The sequence below is a fragment of the Athalia rosae genome, chromosome 4 (genome assembly GCF_917208135.1).
Source record: "Athalia rosae chromosome 4, iyAthRosa1.1, whole genome shotgun sequence".
NCBI classification, from domain to species: domain Eukaryota; kingdom Metazoa; phylum Arthropoda; class Insecta; order Hymenoptera; family Athaliidae; genus Athalia; species Athalia rosae.
In genome coordinates, this window is record NC_064029.1 from 8761517 (window position 1) to 8788939 (window position 27423).

The window sequence follows — 27423 nt, forward strand, 5'->3', positions numbered from 1 at the left end:
GTCGAGAACGCGTCGGATGTGATTGACAGCGGGTGCGAGTGAAACGGGGGAAAATGATTACGATATACGCGCGGCGGTGACCCCCGTCGCTATACTGCATCTATAGAGAGTATAGACTGTAATGATAACGTGTACGGAGCGACAATCGAACCACCGATGAAGAGTTATCGGGAGCGCGTAGATGAGTTTCTTTATCATTTTTTCATCTTCGTATAGACTATTATTTTTTTTTTTCTATTCTTTTCTTTCTTTCTTTCCCTTCGCGTTTCTCGTTCGTTTTATTACGTCGCATGCGCGCTGTAGAGCGATAGAAGAGAGGAGATAAAATGAATGAAAAAAATACTATTCGGGCGGATGACTTCTTCTTGATAAAATTCACATGCGGTTCGTCGTACATAAAAAGAAATCCCATCTCCGAGTGCCACTGGCGGTATATATATATATTATATACCTACCCCTGTATCTATGTACCTTGCGAGATAACGATACATCTGTGTGTATATATATATGTATAACGTGTAACGAAGTGAACCGCTTTTGGGGTCGGCGAGGGTCAATCCACGGGGCTCTGGGGGCAGTCGAAACGTGGCTCGAGTCTGACTTAAATCGGATCGCAAATTCCGAAGGAAAATAACCGCCGACAGTTTTTTCCCATAAAAATTACCCATTGCGCCGAACGCGCGAATCGCGCGAATTGCTCGGTTCGCGTTCCCTCCATTTTTTTTTCTCGCCTAGATAACGAAATGTATATTTGAAGAATGATGAAACGCGAAGCGCACATTATAGTTATATCTTGACGATTTTCTCCGTAACTTCTATGTTTAGATAATATCGAAAAATACGTATGGCGAAATGGGTGCTGTTGACCGCTGATTTTTTTTGACCGCTGAAAATCATTTCAGTGAAAACGCGTTGCGTCGGTCGTATCTATGTATAGTTATACCTATGTACTATACCTATAGTGTATTAGGTAGACGTGACGTCATACGACCCTGACGCGCGATTCGCGAAATCTATTTGTAGCTTTGGCAAATTAAGCTCGTATATACGAAACGAAATATCTTTTCGGTCACGATATTATGTACATACCTAACGTTAGGCTGGGTAGAAAAAACAAAATAGGTAAAAATCAAATGAAAAAAAAAAAAAGCTCCGCACCGCACCCTAGCTATAACAGATGTTGCGTTGGAAAATGGAGCAAACAATATCAAAAATGGCGATGAAGAAAACCGAAAAAAAAAATAATCTATACTTTTCAAGCAAGACAATTAATCGTACCTGAATCGATACAAGTATATTTTTCAAGATGAACTTCATATCAAATTACCTCGTTAAGATCTCGACAAATCTCGAAATGAAATTCGATTAGATTTTGATTTCTTTATTCATCCTCTTCGCTGTTGCGGAGAGCTTTCATCTATTTTATTATCGTCGTTACTTTTTCTTTCGAATTGCCTTTGAATTTCATTCTTTTTTTCTTCTATGATTTTCAGTTGTAATTGATATAGATGCGATAACAGGCGGAACGTTTATATTACATTCTCTACCCTCTACCCTCTTATACAGTCGAGGGACTTCGAGTGCCCAACCTGAAATTGAAACGTCCTGATCAATAGTTTATGGGAGTAGCTGCTGTTGTTGGGGTTATTATATACATAGTTTAACGCATACGTATGTACACGTATCGTGTAATCATATCGTGCGACAAATTTTTTTTTTTTTTTTATTCGTTTCATTTATTTATTTATGCAAATTTTTTTTCTCATACACCGAGAATAGGTAGTTTCCGTGACGTTTCAGTTTGACGTCTGTACGATGACCCTATAAATATGTGGAAGTTAATTTTTTTCTTTGAATATTATCGATGGAGATGAAGAATCAAAATTTACGGTATAATGAAGAAAAATGAGGATAAAAAAAATATTACAAGCCGCGCTTGTGTGTCATTGTCTGTGTATTATATGCGCCGTGAAATGATTGCAGTGCAGTGTTGTTGCGTCTATTTATGGAAAAACAAAATCGAAATAAAGACTCAAAAATGAAATTTATTTGAAATATAACAGAAGTATGAAAATATCTAACTTCGACTTCCTCCATATATATCTATTTATATACCTCAACTCTACATTATTGTCACCGTCAAAGCTTCTCCACGAATTTTCTGAGACTCTTCTTTCATTGACGCACGTACGGAGGAAAGTAAAAGAGAAAGAAGAAGAAAAAAAGGAAAAGTTGACAAAAAAAAAATACGCCACCGACGTTGCTACTGACAATATTAAGTACGTCAAAGGCGTATACTTATACTATATACATAATAGGTATACATATATATACGTATATACCACGTTATTCGTACGTACGTACACCTAAAATCGTCGCGAATCATATTTCGTTCGATTTTTTTTTTTTCTTCAACTTTTTCAATTTTTTTTTCTTTCGTGGCTCGCGAAATTCTCGGCTCAATAAATTCCCGTACAAATTCGAGTTGTATAATTTTCAATTAGACTGTATAATATTATTTTTCATTTCCATTTAATATTTATATCCAGGTGAAAATTTTTTGATCTCTCTTGTTTGGAAAATTTGGAAATATTTGAAAAATCCCATCCACTGTAAATATAATTATACAAACAAAAAAATAACGAAGTAAAAAAAAACTATGATAATAATAACGACGATAACGACGTACAATTCGCGTCGTCGCGTACAATTAATCATAATTTACGGTGAGGAGATAAAAGAAATATAAAAAAAAAAAAAAAAAAGTAAAGCCAAGAAAGCAGGAGAAAGAAAATCGTGCAACATTTTCTTACGTTCGCTCCGTAACGCAGCTCATGTATATGTATACCTATATTCTTTTTCGGGTTAATACAGATGTAGAATCGTATACCGTTCTGCAGTCTCTTTCGTGTTGCATATAATATAAATATATGTGTACGAATTTATATACCGATGTAATAGGTATTATACATCACGCTGATTGTAAGGGCTAACTCTGAATTATATTCCTGGACCAAGAAACTGCGGAGTACTTTGTTTTGTTAATTAATGGCTCCCTTAATTATAACGGCGAAAGGCGGGGCCTTACAAGGTACGGTGGAAGTAGCGGAGTAGGTGGGTACATAAGCTCTTCAATCTTCGGTTGGGATCTTCGTTTCCAAATTGTCCGAGAAATTTCGGCGGCCATAGGCGTTACATTTAGTTATGGTTACGACCCCCGAAATATATAACAGCAGCTGATCCGAGCAATTTCATTCCCTCCATCAATCTTTCTATAAGACCTTCGCGTCATCTTGAGAAAAAAAAAAAAGAAAAGCCGCGAGAAGCCAAAAAAAGAAAAAAAAAAACCAACAACCCTTACGCGTATTCGCAGCTACGAGATGAGCGCGAACGAACGAAAGACAGAGATGTGTAGAGTTGCGGAAAAATGTGAAATTGATAATAATAGTAATAAAAGAAGCGAATGAGAGAAGAGATTGACTTTGATGCGGTAGAAATTAGTTTTCCGCAATTTGCGAGGAGGGTAGGTACCATTAAATAATCGCGATGTCTAATCGAATCAAGTCTTCAAATGAAATTCATTCCACGGGCTCTATTAATTCGTCCGATAAATTTTACTCGCGGTTAGATGTCGCGATGTAACGAGAACGATCCGTATTGTAAGTAGGTGGGTGAGTGTGCGTTGTACGTATACGATTGCTGTGTAAATTTTGCAACCGAAGTATAGTATGTACAAGTCGGAGGCCCGGAGGTAGACTTTGCCCACGATTGGTAGATCCGGTACAAACGAAGCTCGAACCTAATTCCTCGATAATTATGTTTCCCAGCTCGAGGCGCGCTCGAAACACGTCCTTCGTTATTATACCTGTACCTCCGAGCTATATTGATTTATTAATTTCCTGCGTCATATCTCGACACTTACTTCGATTAACGACCCGCTATATAAGGCCAACTTATATTACCCGCCGTAAAAAATGAGGGGATAAAATAAAAATTTCTCCCTTTTTTTCTTTTACAACTGCTGTCGAAAAAAGCTTTCATTATACTTGTATTACCTAATAATAATAATAACAATGATTATGATAATAATTTTATATCACCCAGGTGTACCTTGGATTATCGTACGTGCGTAGAATGTGCAGTGAATGCGCGTGTATCTCATGTGGGTGAAAGAAAAAAATTTAGAAAAAAGAATGACAAAGCTGTAACGCGAAATCGTGTTTCATCCGATGGGTATATAATTAATCGTCTTTCAACGGATGAGTTTTTTTTCTGTTTTTTTTTTTCCCCCATTTCATAGGTTGCTTTTTTCGAAGCTTTGAAATTATAGTCTCGAATGTTGTTTTAATCTAAATACCCGGACACGTTGACAGACAGTAGCGATACAATATATGTATATGTATATATACATACCTTTGCTCTGTACCGATTTTGAATCGAAAAAGCTCTCGTGTCATTTGACGTTCCGAAAAAAAAAAAAACAAATATGATGATAAAAAAAATAAAGCTTCAACAAGCTTCAACTAACAATGAGCTTCCTGTATAGGATAACAAACCGTGTTACGTTTAACGAGCGCTTCCGCTCTCTCGTCTAGTGACGATGGATATTAATGAAATAAAAAGAACCAAAAAGAATTTTTTTTTTTTTCACTTTCGTAGAGATTCATTTCTTCTTTTTTCTGTTTTTTCTTTTATAATGTTTATATTTTCTCTTGGATTAACGCACGTGGATAAGTCCGGTCGTTGTATCGTACGTGTACGCAGAATATAGTTTTTCCGTTTTTCCTACGGATGGCAATTCGTGTCGTATGTTTTGCGAGTTTCGAAACGTGATGAGAATATTTTACATAGATCGGTTTTAGTATTCACACTCGACACTCAAAACTCGATTTGGAGACTCTCTGCAAAATATCTATATATATATATATAATATATACAGACCTATTTGTACCTACGTATAAACGCACACACATTTATGTATACGACGGCCTCACCGCATCCTGAAAAGGATACAAGGATACAAAATGCACCCTATTTTGACTTACACGTATATACATATACGTATATGTGCCTACGCGCGTACACATTTTTTTGTTGTCTTATTATATTCTGTACGTTACTTTTGTTTTTTTTTTTCAAATATTTGCACGTTATATGCAACCCCCGAACCTGCACACCGTTTTCTCCGTTCAAATATCGATGCACTATCGCGGAAAGATATATGTATATAAAATCTACATACACGTACGTACATACATATGTAAATGCTAACGTGGAGTTATCACATACGGATTGATATATTCCACATCTCTTCACGTTTACATTTTTCCACTTTCAATATGCGCTTCCGCAAAAATAAACGTTAACAATGAGAGAAAAGCGGATAAAATAAAAAGACACAAATGGTTTTTCTACTTTTTTTCATCAGCTATGATTCGAAATTTTTACTCTACTCATTGCGGGGTTTTTTTTCTTCTCGTTCATTAATCTCTACCCGGATGGGGTTCTTGCGTCGAGCTTTAAATGCAAATTTTTTGAATTTTTTCACTTCTGGAAAAATCAGCAACACGATCAGATTGAAAAAAGAAGATCTAATAAAAATGCGCACTACGAATATATTTTATTGCTCGCTTCGATAACGTGCAATAATATTTGAAGAATATTTTTGAACTCAATTTTCGTCGCTTAACGAGTACATATATCTCAAAATTTCCATCTATGATGTTTCAATAACGCGGTATAATTTTGTTTCGCGAAGAATTATTAAATTTCTTTCGTCTCACTCCTCTTCCTTTTTTCTTTGCCTCTCGTTGTTGCCGCTGCCGCTGGATCTTACTAAGAGCTCCTAAGAGCTCCTAAGAGCCACTAAGAGCTATCGGTGGTTCGTCGCTAGCTTTCTATAGGTACACCCCGTTATATGAAATACGGACGGACGAAAGCAGGTGAACTTTTTCCCTCCAACAACTCGCGAAAGTTCGGAACTTCGAGTTCCAATATACTGTGCCGACGATGATATCAACCGTACGCACTCGCGGTTCGGGACCATTGTAAATAATTCTTTTTTACTTTTCTTTTTTCGAACAAAAAAAAAAATAAATAAATAAAAACAAGTCTCGATCCTCGCGATCCTTGGAGCGAAAAAATATTTGGAAAAAGATGAGAAAAAAAAAGAAAAAAAACGGTTTTTTCATTCGAAAACTTTCGGGTGTTGCGTTAAAGTTAAAGGATATGCAAATACAAGCTTATCGGCGATAGGGCGTTAAGCTAACGGTACGTTATGCAGATTGAATTAATTAGCATTAGCCAAACATTTCTAAAAAACAAAGAACACCGAAACGAAACGAAACGAAAGGAAAAAATTATTTTACTTTTCTTCTTTTTCGAACGCGTACGTTGAGATTAGAATTAGTGCCGCTTACATAAATGTACCTTCAAATCCGCCACGTACCTACCTATGCATTTATCTCCTTCATTTTCTATTTTTACTTTTATCTTCGTTCATATCTACTCGTATTTAAATTTCCGGAATTTGAATCCCCGTGTTCTGAAGCTACCGCAGTTTAGCATAGGAACAAGAAAGCGAATAGGAAAGAGAAAAAAAAAAAACGAATAGAAGCTCGTATTTCTGTGGAGCGCACTATTTTATTCACCACCACCTCGCTTATGAAAATCATTTTTCCTCTCTTTCTTCGCCGAGTTGATCTTCTTTTTTCAAAGGTTTAGCAAAATTTTCAGCGTACGACGAGGCGATTCGTTTGGGCGAATTTTAAGGTTTAAGTTCAAGACGAGACGTACGCTGCTTCGTCGTTACCGTGGAGGGATCAAAGCGAGATACAGAGGCAGCTTGTACGTACCCTATAATAAATACATGATGGAAAACAAGATATTTCACGGATGATTAGACTCCGGGCTCGTAAACACGTAAACTCACAGTTGGGTCAGACACGAGTAAAACTGACGTCTCGAGGTCGCGTTACATCAGCGGCGCGAGGGGTGAATAAAAATCCGCGCGATATTCGAAAAGGCGAGAAATAGAGAAAAAAAAAAAAAAAAAAAACACAAGCACGAACTTTTAAGGACCCGAGAACTCCGAGGGGATGAAATTCCGAACCTTCCGATATTCCAGAAATTTCAGATCCCTCTGCACGCGGCGCCGAGCTGCAGATTTTGCCCTCGGTTATTTTGCACGTCGCGCAAGAAATTATCGCGTCCATACCTATGCGGGTGTAAAAAATTGTATTTTTACGGTCTGAAAAGGTTCCTCCACTTAATTTGAAGGTGACAAATTGGATGAAACGCAAAAAATAAAGAGAGAGAGAGAGAGAGAGAAAAAAAATCCGTTTGAGGGACGTTGACTGCACGTTACGCGTACACTTTCAAAGCGGAATTACGTAATAATACGCAGCCGTTAGACGGGTTGGAAAAATTTGGAACTCGTCAGAAGCTTTTGAAGCGTGTCTTGCGCCCGTCGTCTCCCCCTGGTAGTACGTAACATCGGCAAATTGTTAAATTGATCGTTTACACTTTACGGTCTCAAGAACGAAACAAAACACCCCGCAGTTACGAGTTACGGTACATCCAAATTGGGGTGTAACGGGCCGATGACGTGAATTTATCGCCGCTTCTTCTGATGTCACACACCACACGAGAAATTTGAGAAGATGTACAGGTAGTTCTCATCGCGCGTTCACCCGCAACGCGGCGCGTCGTGCTTCGAAAATGTTCGATCTTCTTTTTTTCTCGCTTTTTTTGTATTAAAAAAAAAAAAGAACAGATATTCCACAGTTTTTCGTTATTTACTACCGACTCAACTTCAGATTTATATTTATTATTTACAGATATGTACGTAGAGTAGATAGATGCACATAAATATAAAAGTTCCTTTTTTTTTCATTACTATTATTTCTATTCCGCCATAGTTTCTTTTGTTCTTTCGTAGAGTAGGTTTATAGTATAGTATATAGCTGGTATGGGTGTATGGAAGCTTTCAACTTTTTGATTCACGAGCTTGTTTGCGGCTTCAGCGATGCGCGCGGTTTGAGAATTCATTTTTTTATTTTCTTTACCTTTGTCCTACAGCATATACGGGGCATACGTATATCTGCAGTGTGTATATATTTATACGAAGTACGAACCCTATGGTACATCCGACGCATAAGTAGACGTAACGTATATTCCTCTAGTGGCCCGAATCGGGCTGCATGTATATGGCATTTTAAGATGTTTCTCTAATCGCGAAGAATGCATTAGATAAATAAATCTTCTTCGCCCAGGCATTCGTCTCCACTTATAAATCTAAAAATAACTCACGACTTTGGATAAGATTTGTGTACGCGGTATAACCACTTCGCTAAGCAGAAACAGAACCGTCGCGAGTCCGTCGCGGTCGGCTCTCGGCGTTGTAACTTTATTTAGAAATATGATCCACGAAGAAGTATAAGTCCGCGCAGATTGCTTCGCGATCAAAACCATTATCCTTGAAAAAAAAAAAAAACCGCCGGGCACAAGTTATGTGGAAAATAATTTATTCGCTTTTCCCTTTTTTCCCCCTCTTCGCTTCTTCTCTCCTCTCGTTCCACCTCGGGCTTCGTGGCGCGCGCGCTACACTCGACGAAATATTCGGTTCGAAGAAAAAATCGAAATAAAAGAGAAAAAAAAAAATTAAATTATGTAATATGCAGAAAAATGTATACGCGGCAGATTGATCCGCGCGTGGATGAAAGAATCGGATACGTACCGTCGTATAGATCTGGTCGAAAGATTTGCGAGAAGTTACTACGTTGCCAACGTAAAACGACCATTTTATTCTTTTCTTTCTTTTTTTTTTTTCTACGTTCTTTTCCTACATATCGCAAATATAGATACATGGGTATACCTATACACGTGATATGTGTATAGTATACGTGAATATGGGTATCGGTCGTTTTATCTCTTCAGTTTGTGTGTTAGTTTTCAGGGAGAAGAAGAAAGGGCATTGCGAGTCGGTTTTCATGTAGCCACCTATATTGATTTCGCTGGGGAATAATTTTGCGAGAGAAAAGTTTTTCCCACCCGTTGTACATACGAAAAGATCGACGGAAAAGTGGAGAAGAAAGAGGCGAATTCGGGGGCGGGGATGGCGGGGTCGGCGGGTCGAGGAAACAACTTCGAGAGGGACGTAACCGTTGGTCAGTTCGACGTTAACATTTCTTATTTACCGATAACAACTACGACCACCCCATCCGGTTGCAAACCATCGCATCGCGGCGGGCGCGCGCCCGATGCTGAAGAACTCGATGCGATGGTTTATAAATAGAATATCTGCACACTCCTCTTCTTTTTCGTTCTTGTTTTATTTTTTATCTCTCTCGTTTCTATCCACAAACGTGTTTCACGATTTCTTAGAAATAGATGAGTGTATGTATATACGCTAGAAAATTGCTGTACACCCACACGCTGTGCGGAAAAGAAAAATCTGTGCTGCCTGAATTTTCATTCATTCGTAGCGCACAGAATCTCGTCTAGAAGCGTCGGCTAGCTCGTATAAATTCGTGTAAATCGGCCAACGACGACTCCCTTTTTTTTTTTTTTTCACTTCGGGGTGCGTGAAATTACAGGAATGCACAAATTATGCCTGACCCCGGTGACCTAGGCCTTGTATTGGAATATTTAAGCATTCTAGCACTTGAGATTTTTCCACATAAAAAAAAAACGACGTAAAAATTGTCTGGCAGTTCCCGTCGCGATGACGTCACCAGAAATCCGGTTTTACGTTCTATCTGAAGGAACTATCGGACAGCGGATACCATTGCCGGTGCGTTGTGCTTGCGGAAATTTTTGATCATCGTTTTCACTCGTCAAATGATCTCACATTTCGGCATATTCTATGGCTATATTTGTAACTTCGGGGCGAACACACAAGGGAGGGGGGGTAGACGTGAAATTTTCGTTCTCATTTGTCGGGATGTAAGTACCGCATCCCGAATCTCGAGGTTGTTACGTTTTTCCCCGATGCTTTTTTTTTTTCGTTTTTGATTCGCTTGATTTACTTTTTGGTTAAAAGTTGATCCCTGTATTTGAACGGTAGGTTTCGGGTCGCAGGTTTCGGTCGAACGAAAACGGGTTGTTTGTAAGAGTTGAAAGTCAATACAGGGGCGAATGTGCACCAGCGGAACACGCTTTAAAACCCCCGAGTCCTCGGGGGTATGAAGTCGTACAGGTACACGACGACGACGAGGTAGACGACGACGTCGAAATAAAGTGTTAAGGACCGTGAACGCCCTCGTTTCAAAAGTTCGTTCAAAAGTGCTTAACATTGTAAAACAAAAAAAAAAAGTAAAAGTAGAAAAAAAAAGTTAAATAAAACACCGCTAACTTTTCGCCCGGTTTATACATAAAACGGTGTAGGTACCCCCCGCCTGATCCCTCCATTTTTATCACAATATACACGTACGCTTCGCATGTGCGTTAAACTAACTGCGAACGTCGTTCGAAAGATACGTATATGTGTTACTTGCGATTATGTATAATTCTGTAACAAATGAAAATTATAAGTAAAAAATTCAGCGAGGTCGAAAATTTTTAACTCTAAATATATTGCACTCGTTATTGTATACACGCGTATGTATACACAGGTATATTTATAAATAAAATTCTTCGGAGATTTTTAATATCAACAATCGTTCGCCGGAAACTAGGGAACTAGGTCCCGCACTGTTCAACACGAAATTCCTTTCTCTCTCTCTCTCTCTCTCTCTATTTTTTTTCTGTTCTCTTGAGCGATTCCGATTGTTGGCGTACATTTGTATTTTTCAAAAAACAAAACCTTCTTCGATATTCGACGGGTTTTTTTCCCAACGTTTTTCATTCGACGGGGGTGCGGCAGACTGGGAGTCGCGAAGTTGCATACCTATCCGCTGCACTTGAAAAGTCTTAGGGATTACGGGATTTGAACGTCATAAAAATTGCAAGCTTCTGTATCCGAGCATCTGAAAATTGTCACGGCTTTCGCGGATCTCGTGATTTTATCCCGAGGCTCCTGCAACAGATTTTTTTCCCCCACCGTTTTATCTTTTTTTCTTTAGGGCGAAACATATTTTGATATGGGTTGAAAATATCGGAGATTCGGGGAAAACGACGGTGAGGGGATTTTCTTCAAGGGCTAATAAATAGATAAGAGAGAAGCACGGGAAAGTGACAGGCAACGAAGATCGACGTTTTGGATTGTTTGCCCGACCTCTTAACTCTTCTATTTCTTTTTTTCCCCTGGCATCCTGCTGCAACTGGAGACTCAAGATTATCGATTTCCTGTATATTTCTTTTACAAAAATGATGAGAGAAAAAGAAAAAAAACCAAAACTGGAATATCGAAGAAAATACATGAGAAACGAAGAAAATCTATATCATATATTTTCATGTTCCTAGAAACAAACCCTTGCAAACTTATTACCTACTTCACGACGAAAACCACCCTATCACGCACCTATGTAATATCATATACACGTACGTGTATATATGAATCCGTCGCCGTGTTATCTCTTCGGAATCGTGATAAAAAAAAGTCAGATCATAAGATATTTATTATTGGAAAAATTCTTATCGCGCGAATTTTACTTAACATTTTTACTTCATTTTTCTCTTCCCGTACAATTTTCTTTTCTCTCTTTTTTTTTATTCAATCCCGCGCTACCAAAGTTAAAGCTTTTTAGCGTATATCAAAACGGGACTCCCGTCTCGAACAATTTAAAATCGACGTCAGTCGAAACGGGTAACAACATTTTTCATTTGTGATGAAGGATAAATGCTTTCCTCATTTTTCACAGAATATTCTCCACCCTCCCTCTGTTTGGTTTAATTTTTCCTTTTTTTTCCCCCCTTCTTTCTTTCCTCTTATTTCCCCTATAAGTGCGGCAAGATTTTTGCGAAAAGCTTTTCTCAAAGTCATTATTTGTTTTTCTTAAAAAAAAAAAATGTTTCAGAAGAATGGAATGTAATTAAGATTGAAGGCAATCAAATGATAAGATCGTATCACCGAGTTTCGATAAATATTTTCATAAGTATATTTTTGAAAAAAAAAAAAAAAAGTAAAATTCACATCGCCTCTTTGCACGCGATTCGCGATATCGTTCAATTCTTGAGAATTCATATTCCGAGTCGAAATTGACTATACGATGTCGGTCGATTTATACTAATCACCTCATATATTATACAGAGTGGGTAAATACAAATCCACGTACATATATTATACGAAATTATTCTCAGAGCAGCTGTGGGCAATCAAGGGTCGTGTATTGTTATAATAGCATATCAAGTGGCGGCAATCAAGGGCTTGGCAGATTGATCAGATCTCGGTATTACACCTACTTTACGTTCCGATGTCAAATAAGTCCCAAGAAGTATATATTTACCTAATATATAATTTACATATCTAAATAATTTAGAAAATTCAAAGCTTCGCGTCGTTCTGCTTACGCCAGAGTTATTTGTCAACGAAATTTTCGAGTCGCGTCTAATTTTCTCGTTTCTCCATCTTTTTCATTCTCCTGTTTTCCTTCGCAAAGTTTGAGATCAAATTGCATATATCCGGTCACTTGAGGGTGGTGGTCAATCTCGTTACCGCCGATCTCGTTCAAGGGGATCTCAGTGCATCGGTATAACCACGCGAGGACAAGGCGTATTTTTTTCTCATACCTATAAATTAGGGTGTTCTCGAAAAATTTCGGACAAAAGAAAATGCGCTCCACTTTTTACTCTCTCGTTAGTAAGATGTCCGACCGAGAAGGACTCCCGCGAGCCCGCGAGTTATTGTGCTACTCGGTCACAAGGAGATCCAGATTTTCTACGAAGCGGAAAAGAAATATATATAGATGTAAGAAGAAAAAAAAATGAAAAAAAAAAAAAAATACGGAGAGGGAAATAGAACTCTCTGTCATGGAACACATTTATTTGTTGTTGAAAAAAGAAGAAGAAGAATTATCCGTGCGGGAGAGTAAGGATGATTGAACTATCGGGTAAATCGGACCACTTCGTGGAAAGTGCAAAGCTTGTCTCGTACTTTTCCGTAGAACGGTTCTATCTAACCGGTGGTCCGATCATCCTTGCTTTCGACTACACATAGATTCGATGTATACATACGTACGTATGTGCATACGTCGTACGTACACGTAGGTAGAGTCGCCTTTGAAGTGGCTCTCGGAATAACCGTTGGAATGATGAACGTTAACTTGCAGGGTTGGTGGTTCGCGTGGGGCGGCAAAGTTCGTAGAATAATAAACTTTTTGGAAAGTTATAAGGGTGAAAGCTAGGAGTGAATTAGTTAAAGTATTTCCACTGAGCGTTTCGGAGTTAAAGTTCTTTGGTATCCGATCCATATAAAATTGAGTGAAAATTAGTACGTGCGGCGTACGTGTACAGTGTACGTACGTATCCCGTACATTCGCAGAATAAATATAATGCAAAAGATGAGGGAAAAAAATGAAACGAAAATTAAAATATTTTCTCTTCTTCTTTTTTTTTTTTCTTTTCGTTCGCGACGTCGTTGTTCTTATTGGAAAATTTCTACTTTGAAGTATACCATGTACTTACACGTGTACATACATACATACATACATAATCTATTTTACAAACAGGTAAAATACATATTTGTTTTTTCCTTCTTCTTCTTCTTCTTCTTTTTTTTTTATATACGTTCCCCTTTATTATTTTTTTCTCAAAGGGAAAGCTGTGCCCTTTTTTCGGGTATTAGGGATAGGTACGTACATACCTATATAGGTGTACAATGACAAGGGATTTTGTACGCGAATCTGCATAGCGTCCCGGTCATTCCTGCGAATGTTAAACTTTTGGCGAGCAGCTGGTAAAGCCAGGATTAAAAATTTCCCTAAAAACAAAATTGGAAAAAGAAACGAAAGAAAGTAAGAAAAGAGATGCCGAGTGAAAGAGACGATGAAAGGGCTCTCCTTTGTGAGTCGGACTGTATTTTCATTTCCATTTTTCCCTCGTCAAATAAACTTATATTAGTTTTTCCTTATCGCCATTTCCTCGACTTGTACAGCGGGAAGAGAAAAGAGACAGAAACAAATAGATAAGAAATATTGAGAGAGAACGAAAGAAATCTTACAATGAATTGGCGAAAATGGTCGTTTAATAATCCAAAAGATTGCCTCCGTCCTCGGAAACCTTAACCTTTATAAGATATACAATACTTTCCGCGGTATAGCGAAGAGAAAAATCGATGGTCTTCTCGTGCAGCGCGGTTCTACGGGAGATAAGCTAGTTGCTTTTCCGGCGGGTGAATTTGATACGATGAAATAAGGATGTTCTAGAATGGGGTAAGATTATCGTTATCATATACTACGTGCGGCTTGGGAGGGATGAAGAAAAATTTAATTCAATAAAAAAGCAAAGGAAAGAAAAATCGGTTTAACGGAAAGAAGTAGAGATGGTGGATGAGAATGAATTTTTTCCTTTCATTTTTTTTCTTTTTTTTTTTTTTTTAATCTTTTTTCGAAACACAAAGTCAGTACAACATCGGGTTAAAGTTATCGTCATGGCCGTCGAGGACGTCAGTTTCCCTGGCTCATCTATCTCGCGGTCAGTAACTTATCGATCCCCAGGGATTACTAGGATTGGTTACCTGCCACTAAGCTTTAAACAGATTATTTACTAACGCTCTATTTTACCTAGATAACACGTCGCGGGGCTATTTTCGATGCATGTTGATATTCTTCTTATTTTTTTTTTTTTCTGTTTTTTCACCTTTTTTTGGTTATTTTTATCAGATTGAAGTTGAATATACCTTATGCCGTAGCTTAATATGTGAAAGTATACATATACAGGTGTATAACTCAGCTTGTGAAATTGGTAGGTATATAGGGAGAACGAGGCTTCGAAAGCCCTCGAGAATTTTCCGTTGTTCAATCTTTATTCATTACTTTTATTTAATCGCTAACCCGACGAGAAGGATGAAACCTCCGTTGTTTTAGACTCGAGAACATCCTTCAAGTTAAACCACTTTTATCCTTCACCTTTTACCTTTCAATGTCGACCTTCCGTCCCTCTGTCTCACGTGTATATAGAGATCATTGTTACGCAGCTGCCAACAATCGAATTGCGTTCACCCTTGTAGTATATTTCACCCTCGAGAATAAGTCGGGTAGAAAAAAAAAAAACAGAAGAAAAAGAAGAAAAAGGAAAGGAGAAAAGGAGAAAAGGAGAAAGAAGATTTTTTAAATTAATAATAAATGCAAGCAAGGGAAGAAAAAGTGAAAGTACAAATCAAGTTCCGCCGTTGAGTGAAATTTGACGAGTGCGCGGGTAACGATGAATTTACATCAGGTGTGGTGGCGTCGTACGTACATATGTCTCTCTATGTGAATATGCCGCGTGTACATGTTTGTAATATGTATGTACAACGGTATATAACACGTTTACTTTGTGAAACGCACGTAAATCTTGTACTTGATTTGCATATCGTTAAATAACCTTTCGAAACTCGGTTGGAGAATAAATTAAATATAATTCTTAGGTGGTACGCCGGGTATTCGAAATAAAATTATAACGCCGAGGCGAATCCTTCAGTTTCGTCTCGCAGCTCGTTAAACCAAATTACGAGTGAAGAAAGAGCGAGAAAAAAAATTCGCAACGGTGAGAAAGGGCGCCTACGACATGCCCCGATAGAAATATTCCTCGTGTAAGATAACCGCGGATCGTGAAACTCCGGGAAATCATGGGCGTCGAACCGTCATCTGAGTCGAACACACCTCCTTTATCTTTTCTTGCTTTCACCGTCTCTCTTTTTACTTCTTTTTATTTTCACAACCTGAAAGTAAGCTTTCCAAAGCTCTCGTGATAGAAATTCACCGACTAACGGCGCTAACGCCATTAATTATTAACAAAGAAGAATTTGTACGAAACTACCCCGTCGCTCATTACTGTTGTCGTCATCTCGTTTCCGTTAACAACAAAGGAGTATCGAAGTTATTTAATGAGCTTTGATTTGCGCGTATCTCAAAGGACGAATGTACCCTATGGTCCGTGACTCGCGAGCAGGGTTTTCGCGAAGCGAACAACGGGGTTTCTCTATGATCTTTGTTTCGAGCGAAAGTGATCCTGCCCGGGGTGAAGACGTAACGGTCAAAGGTCGTCCGAAAGCTTTGTCGAATGTTTACTGCCCGCGCGGTACGTAAGAATTGAAATGGCTAGCGGAACAGGGAGGAGTTCAACCCTATTTTCTATCTAATTGCGATCGATACCTCGTGCGCCATTTTTCTTCTTTTTTTTTTTTCATCCGTATATAGGAGGTATACGCATGAAATAACACCGACAATAAATTCATACAAATGAAAGTTTGATTTTCGGATTAGGTGGGATGATGAAAAAAAATTCCGACGAATTTCGGGAGATTGGTTCTTACATAGGTATTATACGTCGTTGTGATAATCCTGACCCGCAACCCGTCTATTTGGATCTTACAGATTGCGGTCGTAAATCGCAGGATTTTATTACCGATCGTTACTATTTTACCGCGATCATTCGAAGGTCGAATTCATGTCGTTTCGCGGATATTTTGTAAACGCGACGACGAAAATAACAATAATTTATCGGTCATCGGTCTTCACGATCGCATTATTCGATATACGCGCATACCTCTGTACTATACAACACGCCTTGATTTTTGTAAAAATCTAGTCTTTTTCATTTTTTTTTTACCATAAATTTTTTTTTCTTCACAAATGTTCGATACTCTCATAACGCGCGCGATCGTGTCAAGCGATGCAATTTCTTCGAAAATTCGTATGTCACCCGTATAAAAGTGACGTGAAATCCAGAGCACATACACATATATCTGTATAACGTGTACACGTATGTATGCGACGACGATGGCTGGGCTGGCTGGTGCCACGAGTGAAATAGGGAAGACGAAAACGCTGCTTCGGTATAACCGAATAACGCGGAGGTAGCGTACAGGAATTGAGAGCGTCGCGCGTAGAAAGATTCATTGGCAAAAAGACGCCACGACGTCGGCGTAACATCGCTCGCTACCAGTTCGTTCACGAACTCTCTTCTTGATTTCACCCAACTTCTTTTTACTGCCATTTCCCTGCAGAGACCGGAGCTAAAGGGAACCACCGGTTCCAAAACCGTGGATATAGTTTCATCCTAAGCGCCATTTGGTTTTTTTTTTCTTTTTCCTTCATCCACGCTCTCTATTTTTACTTGATAATTTTTTCTTTCTTATCTCATTCTTTTTCGTGCGACAATTAGCGGGAAGGAGAGTTGATCGTCATCGGTGAGACGTGAAAAACCGTAAGAGAGAAAAAAAGAAGAAAAAAAAAAACGGCGAATTACACCGACGCTGAATTCCTATGCAGGCAGTTTAGCGTCGTAAATTCGTTGCGCCGAGCTATTTACGTGTGTAAATAAACGTGCACGTGTAATTGCACGGTGAAACATGACATGACGAATGACGGTATAATTTATGCTCGAATACCTGTGCCGTTATTCGCATTGCACGTGTACAATCATGTACGTAAGTATCTCTAATTTAAGATAACACATGTAGAGACCACCTCTAGGTGCAGCGCCGTGCAATTCTACAGTATATCTATCTATCTATCTATCTATCGACTTACTATAGTGATTATATAACAAGGTAACACGTGAACTAGAACTAATATCATTAAACTCAGACGCGCCGTGCAAGGAGGGTATGGAAACGCGTCGGAAGTCTCTACGTGCAATTTATTGAATATCGTAACACGTGCGTCGGATTAATTACATCAGCCGACGTTCTTCCAAGATGGTCGCATCGGACGGTACCGAAAGAATATTTAATTAGCTGTTACAATAAAATGTACGAGATACAGGTTTTCAGAGATTCTAAGGGTGCCGTGAAGAGCGAAATCGGAAGACCAATTGCACACAGGGTTTAACTACAAAAGATTCCAATGTCACGTGACTCGACACGCGATTATTTTGTACCGATATCGTAACGTATACATACAACCCCCTCTATTCAATACACGTTTGTCGAACGATTGCGCAATGTCATTCTGTAAATCGTGAGTAAATTTGTACAATTGTAAAGGAATAATTAATTACGATTATACCGTAAGCGAAATTATTGGAAGCGTTTTGGATTTTTTTGTTTCGTTATCGATTCTCTTTATTTATGTACGCGTAGCTTTCAATCGTCGGTTGTAAATTTTTGCCTCCTCTCTACGTCGTAAAATTTGAATCTCGATTTTGTTGGGTTGATCCTGTTCAATTCAGAGTTAAAATGCGACCCGCGTTTCCCATCCTCTCCGAGGATCTCGAGGACCTAGGGGAACGATAAAACAACTAATTGGAGAAGGACGCGCGACGGTATACGGTTGACCAAAAATTTAGCCTTTTCCCAAAAATACCCGAATCATAGAAGTCCGTCTTTCGTGATAAGGATCTGGAGAGAGCAGAAAAAAAAAAAAAAAGAAAGAAGACGGATGATCTATTTTAGAAACTCTGCACGTCATCGGGTTTCTAGTAGCGCCGGCAAAACTAAGACTTAATCAAGATATCCAAAGCAATATATCACTATGCGTAATCTAATCAGTCTCAAACCAGCCTAGACGAACCTACTAGAATTTGCATTCCAATACAGCGAACGTCCCCTCGACTTTACGTCCCGTCGCAGTTTCAAGGCTGACGAGAGACGGGTGGTAAATTTTCGGGCCTGATTATTATATTGCCATGATAATAATAATAATGATAACATTAATGATAACAACAATCGCTATTATTACCATCGCCGTTATCACCTGTTGAAAAAATGGGGAAACTTTAATTGGATTCTCTTTCTTCTTTTTCGATCATCTTTCCACGTACGTATATATATATTTCTTTCTTTTTTTTTTGGCGGATGTGTATAAATCCCGACGATTGAAAGTGAGGATTTTGTTGATAAGACTGGAATTGCATAGGGTGAGTTTCAGGCCACGGCGCCCGCACAGCTAGCGAGGGGATTTAGAATTCGGATTTAGTGAACTAAAAAAAATTTCCACCACATATATTAAACGTAATAGAAGGATTCGACTTTACCGAAGCGTTTCTTGAAAGCCGGATCCTGCGCCCTGTATCATTATTATCATGATTGTTATTATTACTATTATTTTCTACAGGCACATCTTCGTACGGTACGTGTACGCAAGCTTTTCATTTTTGATCTGTTCCTCCGCGCGTACTCTGCATCTCGTTTACACGCGTATACAGGCTGACGATTCTTGATTAAATTTCGTTCAATTTACTCGAGAATATATAACCGGAGATTACACTTGAAATTTTCATATGATCTTTTTCCCTCTTCCCGAAGAAAGAAAAAAGCTCGCTATCCTCTTCCTCCCTCGTCCCTTTTGTCTCATCCCTTGACTCGACGTCTCCGTTTCCACGTCTGTATTATAGAAAATTCGACGGTGCCGCGCGTGCAAAGTTTCATAGATATAGGTAGGTAACGGAAAATTGAAATACGATATTTTTGGAAATTGATACGAGCTGTACATGTAATTAAGTTATGTAATATATTCGATATTGCTCGCGAGTTGTATACCTCCATTGTTCAAATATAGGTATACATGTGTATGTTATAGCTTCGGCGACCCGCGTTTCAATTTCCACCGCGATCGTGAGAAACAAAATAGGAAAATGGAGACTGCGAAGAAAATAATTATTTATCTTATTATCGGTATCTCTTTTTTTTTTTCTTTCCTTTGCGGGCTCGCAAGCCTATTGAATTTTTCCATACACCTCGCCGAACGGAATCAAAAGAATGAAAAGAGCGGAAGTGAAAAAAAATATAAATTAAATAACGTAGGTGTAGTCCGGGTCGGAGCGTTCCGCGTCGTTTTCTGAGGAGGGTAATAAATTTGTTCACGCATTTTTCGAAAATAAGGGCCAGACTTATGTACGTGCGTACGATTCATCCGAAACTCAACCCTCGACGCGACGCCAACTTGAACTCCGTCGCGGCACCTCGCACGAGAGCTATGAATAATTGAGAAGATTTACGCAGATACCACACACGTGTATCTGTATACCCGTGTAGACGAGTGTATGTATAATCGACAATCGGTCTCCGAAGGCGCGGATAAAGCTAAATCTCCCCGACTCCGATTGAGAAATGAGATAAATTATCAGAAATGTTTCCAAATTCTCAACTGATATTTTACACCGCGTGTGTATTATATTCTATTTAAATACGTGTATATGGGTTAATTGCGTACAGTTGAAATTGCAGGAGGATATAAAAACATATATTTTATGACAATCTGCATCGGCCAATGTTCCACATTTCAATCTTACAATTCTCTTCGTTACGAACGATCTTTCCCGATGCACGTACCTACATTTCATCTATTTATACAGCGCGGATAAAGTTGATTAAAGAGTTTGGAATCAAACGAAATAAAATTTCTCACTTCCCCGAGGCGGTGCAGGTTCGTCGGGTGCTTTTTTCGCCTTCATCGATCGACGGTGTCACTTTTTTCCTATTTTTTTTTTCCTATTTTTTTTCTTTTCTACATCCTAAGGTACGTATGTGTACATATACCCCGGCAGAGCTTGATGACATCGAAACTCTGAATCGCGCGCCTCGAGCCCGTCCGACACGACTCACCCCGTCGAACCAAAGTGATAATCCGATCTTCCTACGCTCGAGGTTGGGGAAAAAGGAGGGGGTGAAAAAACGTAGAATACTTATAAGAAGGGAAAAAGTGATTCGAATCGTAAAAAGTAAGATGGATTTCGCAACGGCGAAAAAGATCCAAGATGTTCTCTCGCACAGAATCAAAACCACGAAAAAACAAACGACTCTGTCGCTTTCTTCCGTTCTTTCTAGTACATAAGTTTTTACTTTCTACCACCCTACCCTACCAGCTTACTTTTCTACGCGTATAACCCGTAACGACGTTTTTCTTTTATTCCCTTTATTTTCTACCCTGTACCCTCGATCTTTTATAAAGTTTAAAACTTTTCCTCAAACGACAAGCAGCCTGCAGTGGTGCGCCATCGCGACGCCGCTGGAAAATAATCGCAATTAAAAATATAAAATACAAAAGTTTACTCTTTCTTTTTCTTCTGACTTGATTTTCTCTCCCGCAGCGTTCACAAAATTGGCTATTATTATAGGATTATTTGCTGAATGCCCCTGCGGAGGTATACGTAGTTATAGTAGGTTTTTTCTTTTTTTTTTGTTTTGGTTTTTTTTTTTGCTTCCTTTCACGACTTATCTTTTTATATGCGATTTTTTTATTTTATCTGAATTTAATCTCTTTGTAATAAGGATAACAATGCAACTTCAGACACTTTGCACACTAGTCGGACATATGGCCGAAAGTTACGCTGCACGGTGAATGTCGATCTCAACTTTGCTCCACAGTTTTGGAGTTTCTTCCTCTTTTTGTACTTTTTCTTCTTTTTCATTACGACGAGATGAAATTGTCCAATGGAAGCTTCTTTTTTTTTTTTTTGGGTTTTATTTTTTCGAATAAGTCGTTGTACTCGGGTAGTCAACGTACGCAACGGTAATAATACTTTTCGCGAAAAAAGTTTGAAAGGATGTTTCCGAGTGACGAATTTCCCAATGGAATTAAACCGCATATATATATATATATACGGAAAATTTATTCCTTTCACAAGTTTTACCCCAAGCTGCACATACGCCGCGCGCTGTCCGAGGAATGAAATCTTCCAGAAATACAGTAATAGGTATATACGATACGTCTGAGCTTAAAATTTCAAGCTCAAAAATCAAAAGTTGAAAATTAACGAGAATTTTTTAAAATACACACTCGACCTCCCAGGTAAATTAACGCGCGTTCGATCGGTCGTATTTTTTCTGAATCGAGGGGAAAAAAAAAAACAAGTATTCCAGTCGGAAAATGCCAATTGATACGTTGAGCAGGTCATTAACTGCGGTTCGAATGTATTTTTGAAACATACCTAAGCATGACTTTGAATCGAGGGTCAGGAAGTGGCCCCAAGCATCGCACGTGACGCCTTGACACAGTTGCATCATTTGGTAGAACTCCAACGCGTGCCGTGTGGTTTAGATCGGAACGCTTGTCAGCGCAGCTGCTCGGCTCGGACGTCTTCGAGGTCCGCAACTTCCTCGATTTAAAAGAAAACAAAAGCGGGGTGAAAAAGCTCGCGGACGTCGGGCCGACGGTGCGGCTGACTTTTCACGCCGGAATATCGCGCCGGGAAAAGTTTGCCCTCCGTAATATCAGTCGCGTTCAAATATGTAAATCGCGAGTCCCCTCCGCCTCCGCAAGCTTACATGTTAGTCGAGATTCGAGATTCCGTTGCTCAATGTCCCTCGATCGAATCTGATTTTTTTTTTCTCTCATTTTCCTTGTTTTTCTTCTATTTGCCTCCACTCTACCTTCGCGTGACACGACCGAGAAGAAGCGAGGAAATAAGGGACGTTAAGTTTCGCGCTTCTTTCCTTTCTCTTTTGCGGTACATCCGACCAAGCTTGCGGACGTCTTACGAGAGAATGTAAGTCGCATGCGGTTCGTTCGTTTTCTATTTTACCCCACGTTCCGTTGCAGCAGCAAGAGTTGGGAAAAAAATGAAGAGGAAATAAATACGGATTCGTTGGAAAAACGTGGTCGACGATATTACGTTTCTGATTTATATATATCTATATATATATATATATATATAAATCAGAATATATATATAATCGTTTGTCACGCGGGAAATGAAACTCGTTATTCTATAATAAATTTGAGACCCTGTTCCCTTTGTGATTAAATAGACAAAAAAAAAAAAAAACGATTTATCGATGGTTGATAATCTGATAACAAAACGCTATAATTTGAGGTATGTAATTATTTTGGAAGATTAGAATCGGTCTGTAAAGCCGCACATCAATCGTCGTCATTGAGTTTGAATTCTATATATTCATGTTATATACCGGAAATTCAAACAAGAGGCAGGTAATTCGTGACACGAAATTACAGTAAACGTGCGCCGGACACAACACAACGATTACAGTAACTAACGCAAACGCGTTCTACCTACACGCGAGTATGTCCAACGCCGTTCTATAATTATTCGAATAATTTGAGCCTTTCCTAATTTCAAAGATCAATTTAGGAATTATAATTACGCGCGCATACCACGTGTCCAGTGCAGAGTTAAAGATGAAAATATATTCGTCATTGTTGCACCTACTTTAACTAATTAATTAATTGAGTAAATTTGATCGTACCACCGTGGTATTCGACGGTGTATATAACCGTGATGTTGAAGTACATGAGCGGAGATCGTAGAAATAGTTGAAAAAGTAGGTCATATATTAATGGTTACATAGGTATATACATACACACATATATATTCCAAGATAACTTTTCCCTTAAGGAAATGGTCGACATTTTCTGTCAGAGCGATAGTTTTATCAGATTGAAAATGTTACGAGAAGTTTATAGTAAATTTTCGAAACGATTATCGCGATCTGTCGAGACCTTTGAAAATGCGAATTATAAAACGAAAACCAAACTGATAAAAATTAGAAAAATAACAGAACCGCTAACGATGCCCCGGATTAAAGCTCAAACACGCAATACCGTAATACGTTCGCCACAACGGCCGAAAGAAAGATAAGCCGAAACTCGATAAAATTTATCAGGTAAAAAGAAACCCAACGAAACAAACGCCCTTGCGAGAGTGTTCCGCGTACGCAAACCCTACAAGACCTCTGTGGAAAGCTTCGGACAAATTCGCGTCAACGGCAGCTGCGGACACGCGTTATTGGCACAGCGCGTCGATTCAAGTAGTACGAGTCGGCGTAGGCAGAAACAGTAGTAAATCAATGAACAGGTCAGCCATTATCTGTTCTTGTCCGCTCTGTAGCTTTTGAACTCCGGCTACCGATACGTGTCGCATGTACATACACCGATATTGTCAAACGACACGGTTCTGCGGTTGATACGAAACAATTCACCATAACTGTTCCCTTTACACCGCACTTTAACCTGCGGTGTAACCGCGCACACGTGTGCTCTGCCCGCGCGCGTGTACGGACACAGTTCATTTTTTCACGATCGCACACCTCGATTGCGCGAATATCTGATTTATTTTCACACTGTAATTTTTTCATTGTCTTATTTTCTTTTCTTTTCTCTTATTACATCAATAATCACAGAACCGGGGGGGAGCACGTCGTCAGCGTATTGGGATTGTGCGATATACACGACGACGATGTATACCCCGGCCCTTCGGGAAGCCACTCGATTGTACTTATATTCTTTACTCCGTTGAGGTGGAGAAATTGCACCCGTAGTACCTCAGCCTCTTCGTTTTCACCAGAGACTCGTAATAGCACTTAGCTTTTATTTCCCAGAGTTTTACGAGGCTACTGCCCGATATATAAAGGACTTTTCGTACATATGTGCACACCTGTACATGCGTACTCGTACACGACACACAGGCACCGTACATCCGCGCTCGTGTATATGTATACATTCGCGCCGTTGCAGCGGGGAGAAAAATAACTGCAGGTAGAAAATAATCGTGATTGAATGAACGAATGCTTTTTAGTTCTCTTTGTCTTTTTCTTGTTCTTTCTAAGGATTCCGATACACTTACCTCTTTTTGCACGTGTTCGCAGCTCTTCTTACATACGTTTGTATCGACGAAGAAAAAAAAATGAAAAAGAAAGGGCGGATATTAAACCGAAAGTTGTCGTTCCATCCAATTATCGTGAGAGAAGATGAAAAAATCAAGTAGAAGAAAAAGGAAAAAGAAAATTGTAGGATAATTTGTAACTTCTACGTCGGGTGTATTTTTTTTTTTTCCGATTTAATTAATGTCAATTTAATTTGTTGGTATGCCGTCTCTTCTATCACGCACCCCCCGTAAAATTGATGGTCAAACTTCTCATGATTAATATTTGGCAGTTGAAACTCGTTGGACGTTTATTTTATTTCACCCTTGTGTATGATGATAATTATAATGAAACAAGAAAAGAAATGGAGAAAAAAAAATGGAGAGAAGAAACTGTCGCCGAATGACGCCAATTTATTCTCATTTCATTTCATTTCATTTTATTTTATTTTGTTTGATTTACTTTTTTTTCTTTTTATTTTTTTTTATTTTACTCCCTGTTTGCGAAAACTTTGTTCTCTACAACTTTGTTCTCTACAACTTCCGAACCCTCCCGCGGAAGACGGTGGAAACCAAATTAAAAGTATACTGTAGGTATGTGCCACGTGACTCCGTAAATAAAATGAAAAAGGGAAAATGAAAATGAAAAAGAAAAGAGACGAATATTCTTTCGAATATTACGTCTGGATTCTTACTTGACGCGTTGTGTTAATAAAAACTTAACATGTATGCGTAAATCGCATGGATCGCGAATCGTGAATTTTTAAGACTTTACAGTCTGTTTAATTTTTTCTTAACGTTGCGGGTTCTGCGGAAGAAAATTAATTTATATATGCGCCGTAGTTTGTGCAAAATATTAAAATATTGCAAAGGTATGTACGTGCGTGTGTATCACGTGCGTACAATATCAAAGGAATATGCAAAAGCTGATGTTATTCCGGAGAGAATAAAGCTCGTAATTATAATTCCTCTGTGTGAAAACTCGCGTGAAAACCTAACGGTGGTTCTGAAAAGTATAATGAAAGGGATGGTCGGTGCAGCTTTTAATTGGCTGCACTGCGCTGCACATCATTTTGCTCGAACCGCATGACCTGGTGCGCAAAAGATAATTCGAATTATTTATTCGATTTTATTTTCTAAAAATTTAAAAATATTTTTCTCCCATTAGTTTTAAGATATTATTTGAACAATCGTTACATTCACAGGTATCAGACTAGATGCAGAAAAAAAAAATGAAGAAAAAACTTTAGCAATTAATTCATTGACTTTTACGCTCTTTTGCTTGGTTTTTGGAATTTTAGTTTTTATTATTAAAAAAAAATAACGTAACTTAACGTAACTTAACGTGCGTCACGCACATTTCAAGTACACTTATACACACATACACCCACGTCTGTTTAGATTTTAGAAGCTATATGGCGGAAAACGTGGGGGCAAATCACATGGCGTATTATAATTTACTCGCAATTAGACCAACTGACGCACTCCACACAAGTTTCACGTACACGTCATATACCTTATTTTCATAATACACATGATATCTCGTACTGCAGCTCGTCCCACGCAATATGCACTATGAAATCTCGTCACTGAAAGTGACAGCGAGGCTCTTATTGTTAGTACTTATACTCTATGTATTATGTATGCACGTCTAATGTACACACCCCCACGCCTTACGTATAGCACCGTACGTAAGTATGTTTACTTACGCAACATCACACCTGTACATGTATACAGTTATCGTGTGATCGTAGATGAAAACGGGGATACACGGATTGTATTATTCGCGTTGCATCATTTTTTACGATCCCTTTGAATTTTTCTCTATCTTTTTTAGATTTGCAAATTCCTTTATCATTCTACCTACATTTTCGTCGTCCCTTTCCACGATTGTTAATATAATTTCCTATGGGATTAGACGTGACGTGCGGTACACGTTACACATATACATTTATTCATTTCTTTTTCTATTTTCCATTTTTCAGCGGCGGACGAAAATGGTGGAATGGGAACCACGCTACCAACTGCCCCAACGGAGCTGGCACATTATCCAAAACTCTGTGAACTTCGTAGAAAATTTCCAGTTTTATACCGCGTTGAATTTCAGGTGAGTCTTACACAGGTTCTTGTACACATTTCATTCCATTTTACTTGTTTCAAATGGATGATTGAAAATAAACTAAGAAATTGTTAATGCGTCCACCGGTGAAAAAAAAATCCCTCAAGTTTGTCTCTAGAAAATTTCCACCCTCTATCCATTTTCTTTTTTTCACATGATCGTTGTTATTTTAAAAGCGACGTTGCGGTAAAAGGACCCCCGCGTTCACCACCCCTACTCCATGGTGTGTGAAAATTTTACTCGCTAAGCTGTGTAATATCACAAATACATACTTGTGGCCTCTATTCCTGTTTTTTTCTTCGTCGTTTGCGAACAACACGGATTTGCTCTTAATTTTATTCAATTTTCATCCGTCTTCGAACACTGCTTCGGAGGTTCCACGTGCTGACACGTGGGTTGCAGGCTTCTTCTATTGCTTTGAAAATAAATTATTATTACCGGTTTTGAGAAGAATTTTTTTTAGTCGACGGTGAATTTCATGCCTTAACTATGCAGATGTCGCAAATTTCGTCACCCACAATTTGTCATCTTCAAGTGGGCGTACAATTCTCCGGTATATTTATAGCAATTATCGATTCGCGTACGACGTCAATACCTTTCTAGTAAATTATCACGTGAATAGGTTCACGTGCGCAGGCGAAAAATGTTCGTTTTACACTCGTTCTTCCTTACCTCATCTTGTA

General features: G+C 38.7%; 1 protein-coding gene across 1 annotated transcript in view; it reads left to right on the plus strand.

The window, feature by feature from the left end:
• LOC105684453 (receptor-type tyrosine-protein phosphatase kappa) overlaps positions 1-27423 on the plus strand; it is a 56652-nt gene that overhangs the window by 16010 nt on the left and 13219 nt on the right. The window contains exon 3 of the mRNA XM_048654247.1: positions 26607-26728. Coding sequence (XP_048510204.1) covers positions 26607-26728 — 122 coding nt within the window. The remainder of the gene's footprint in view (positions 1-26606; positions 26729-27423) is intronic.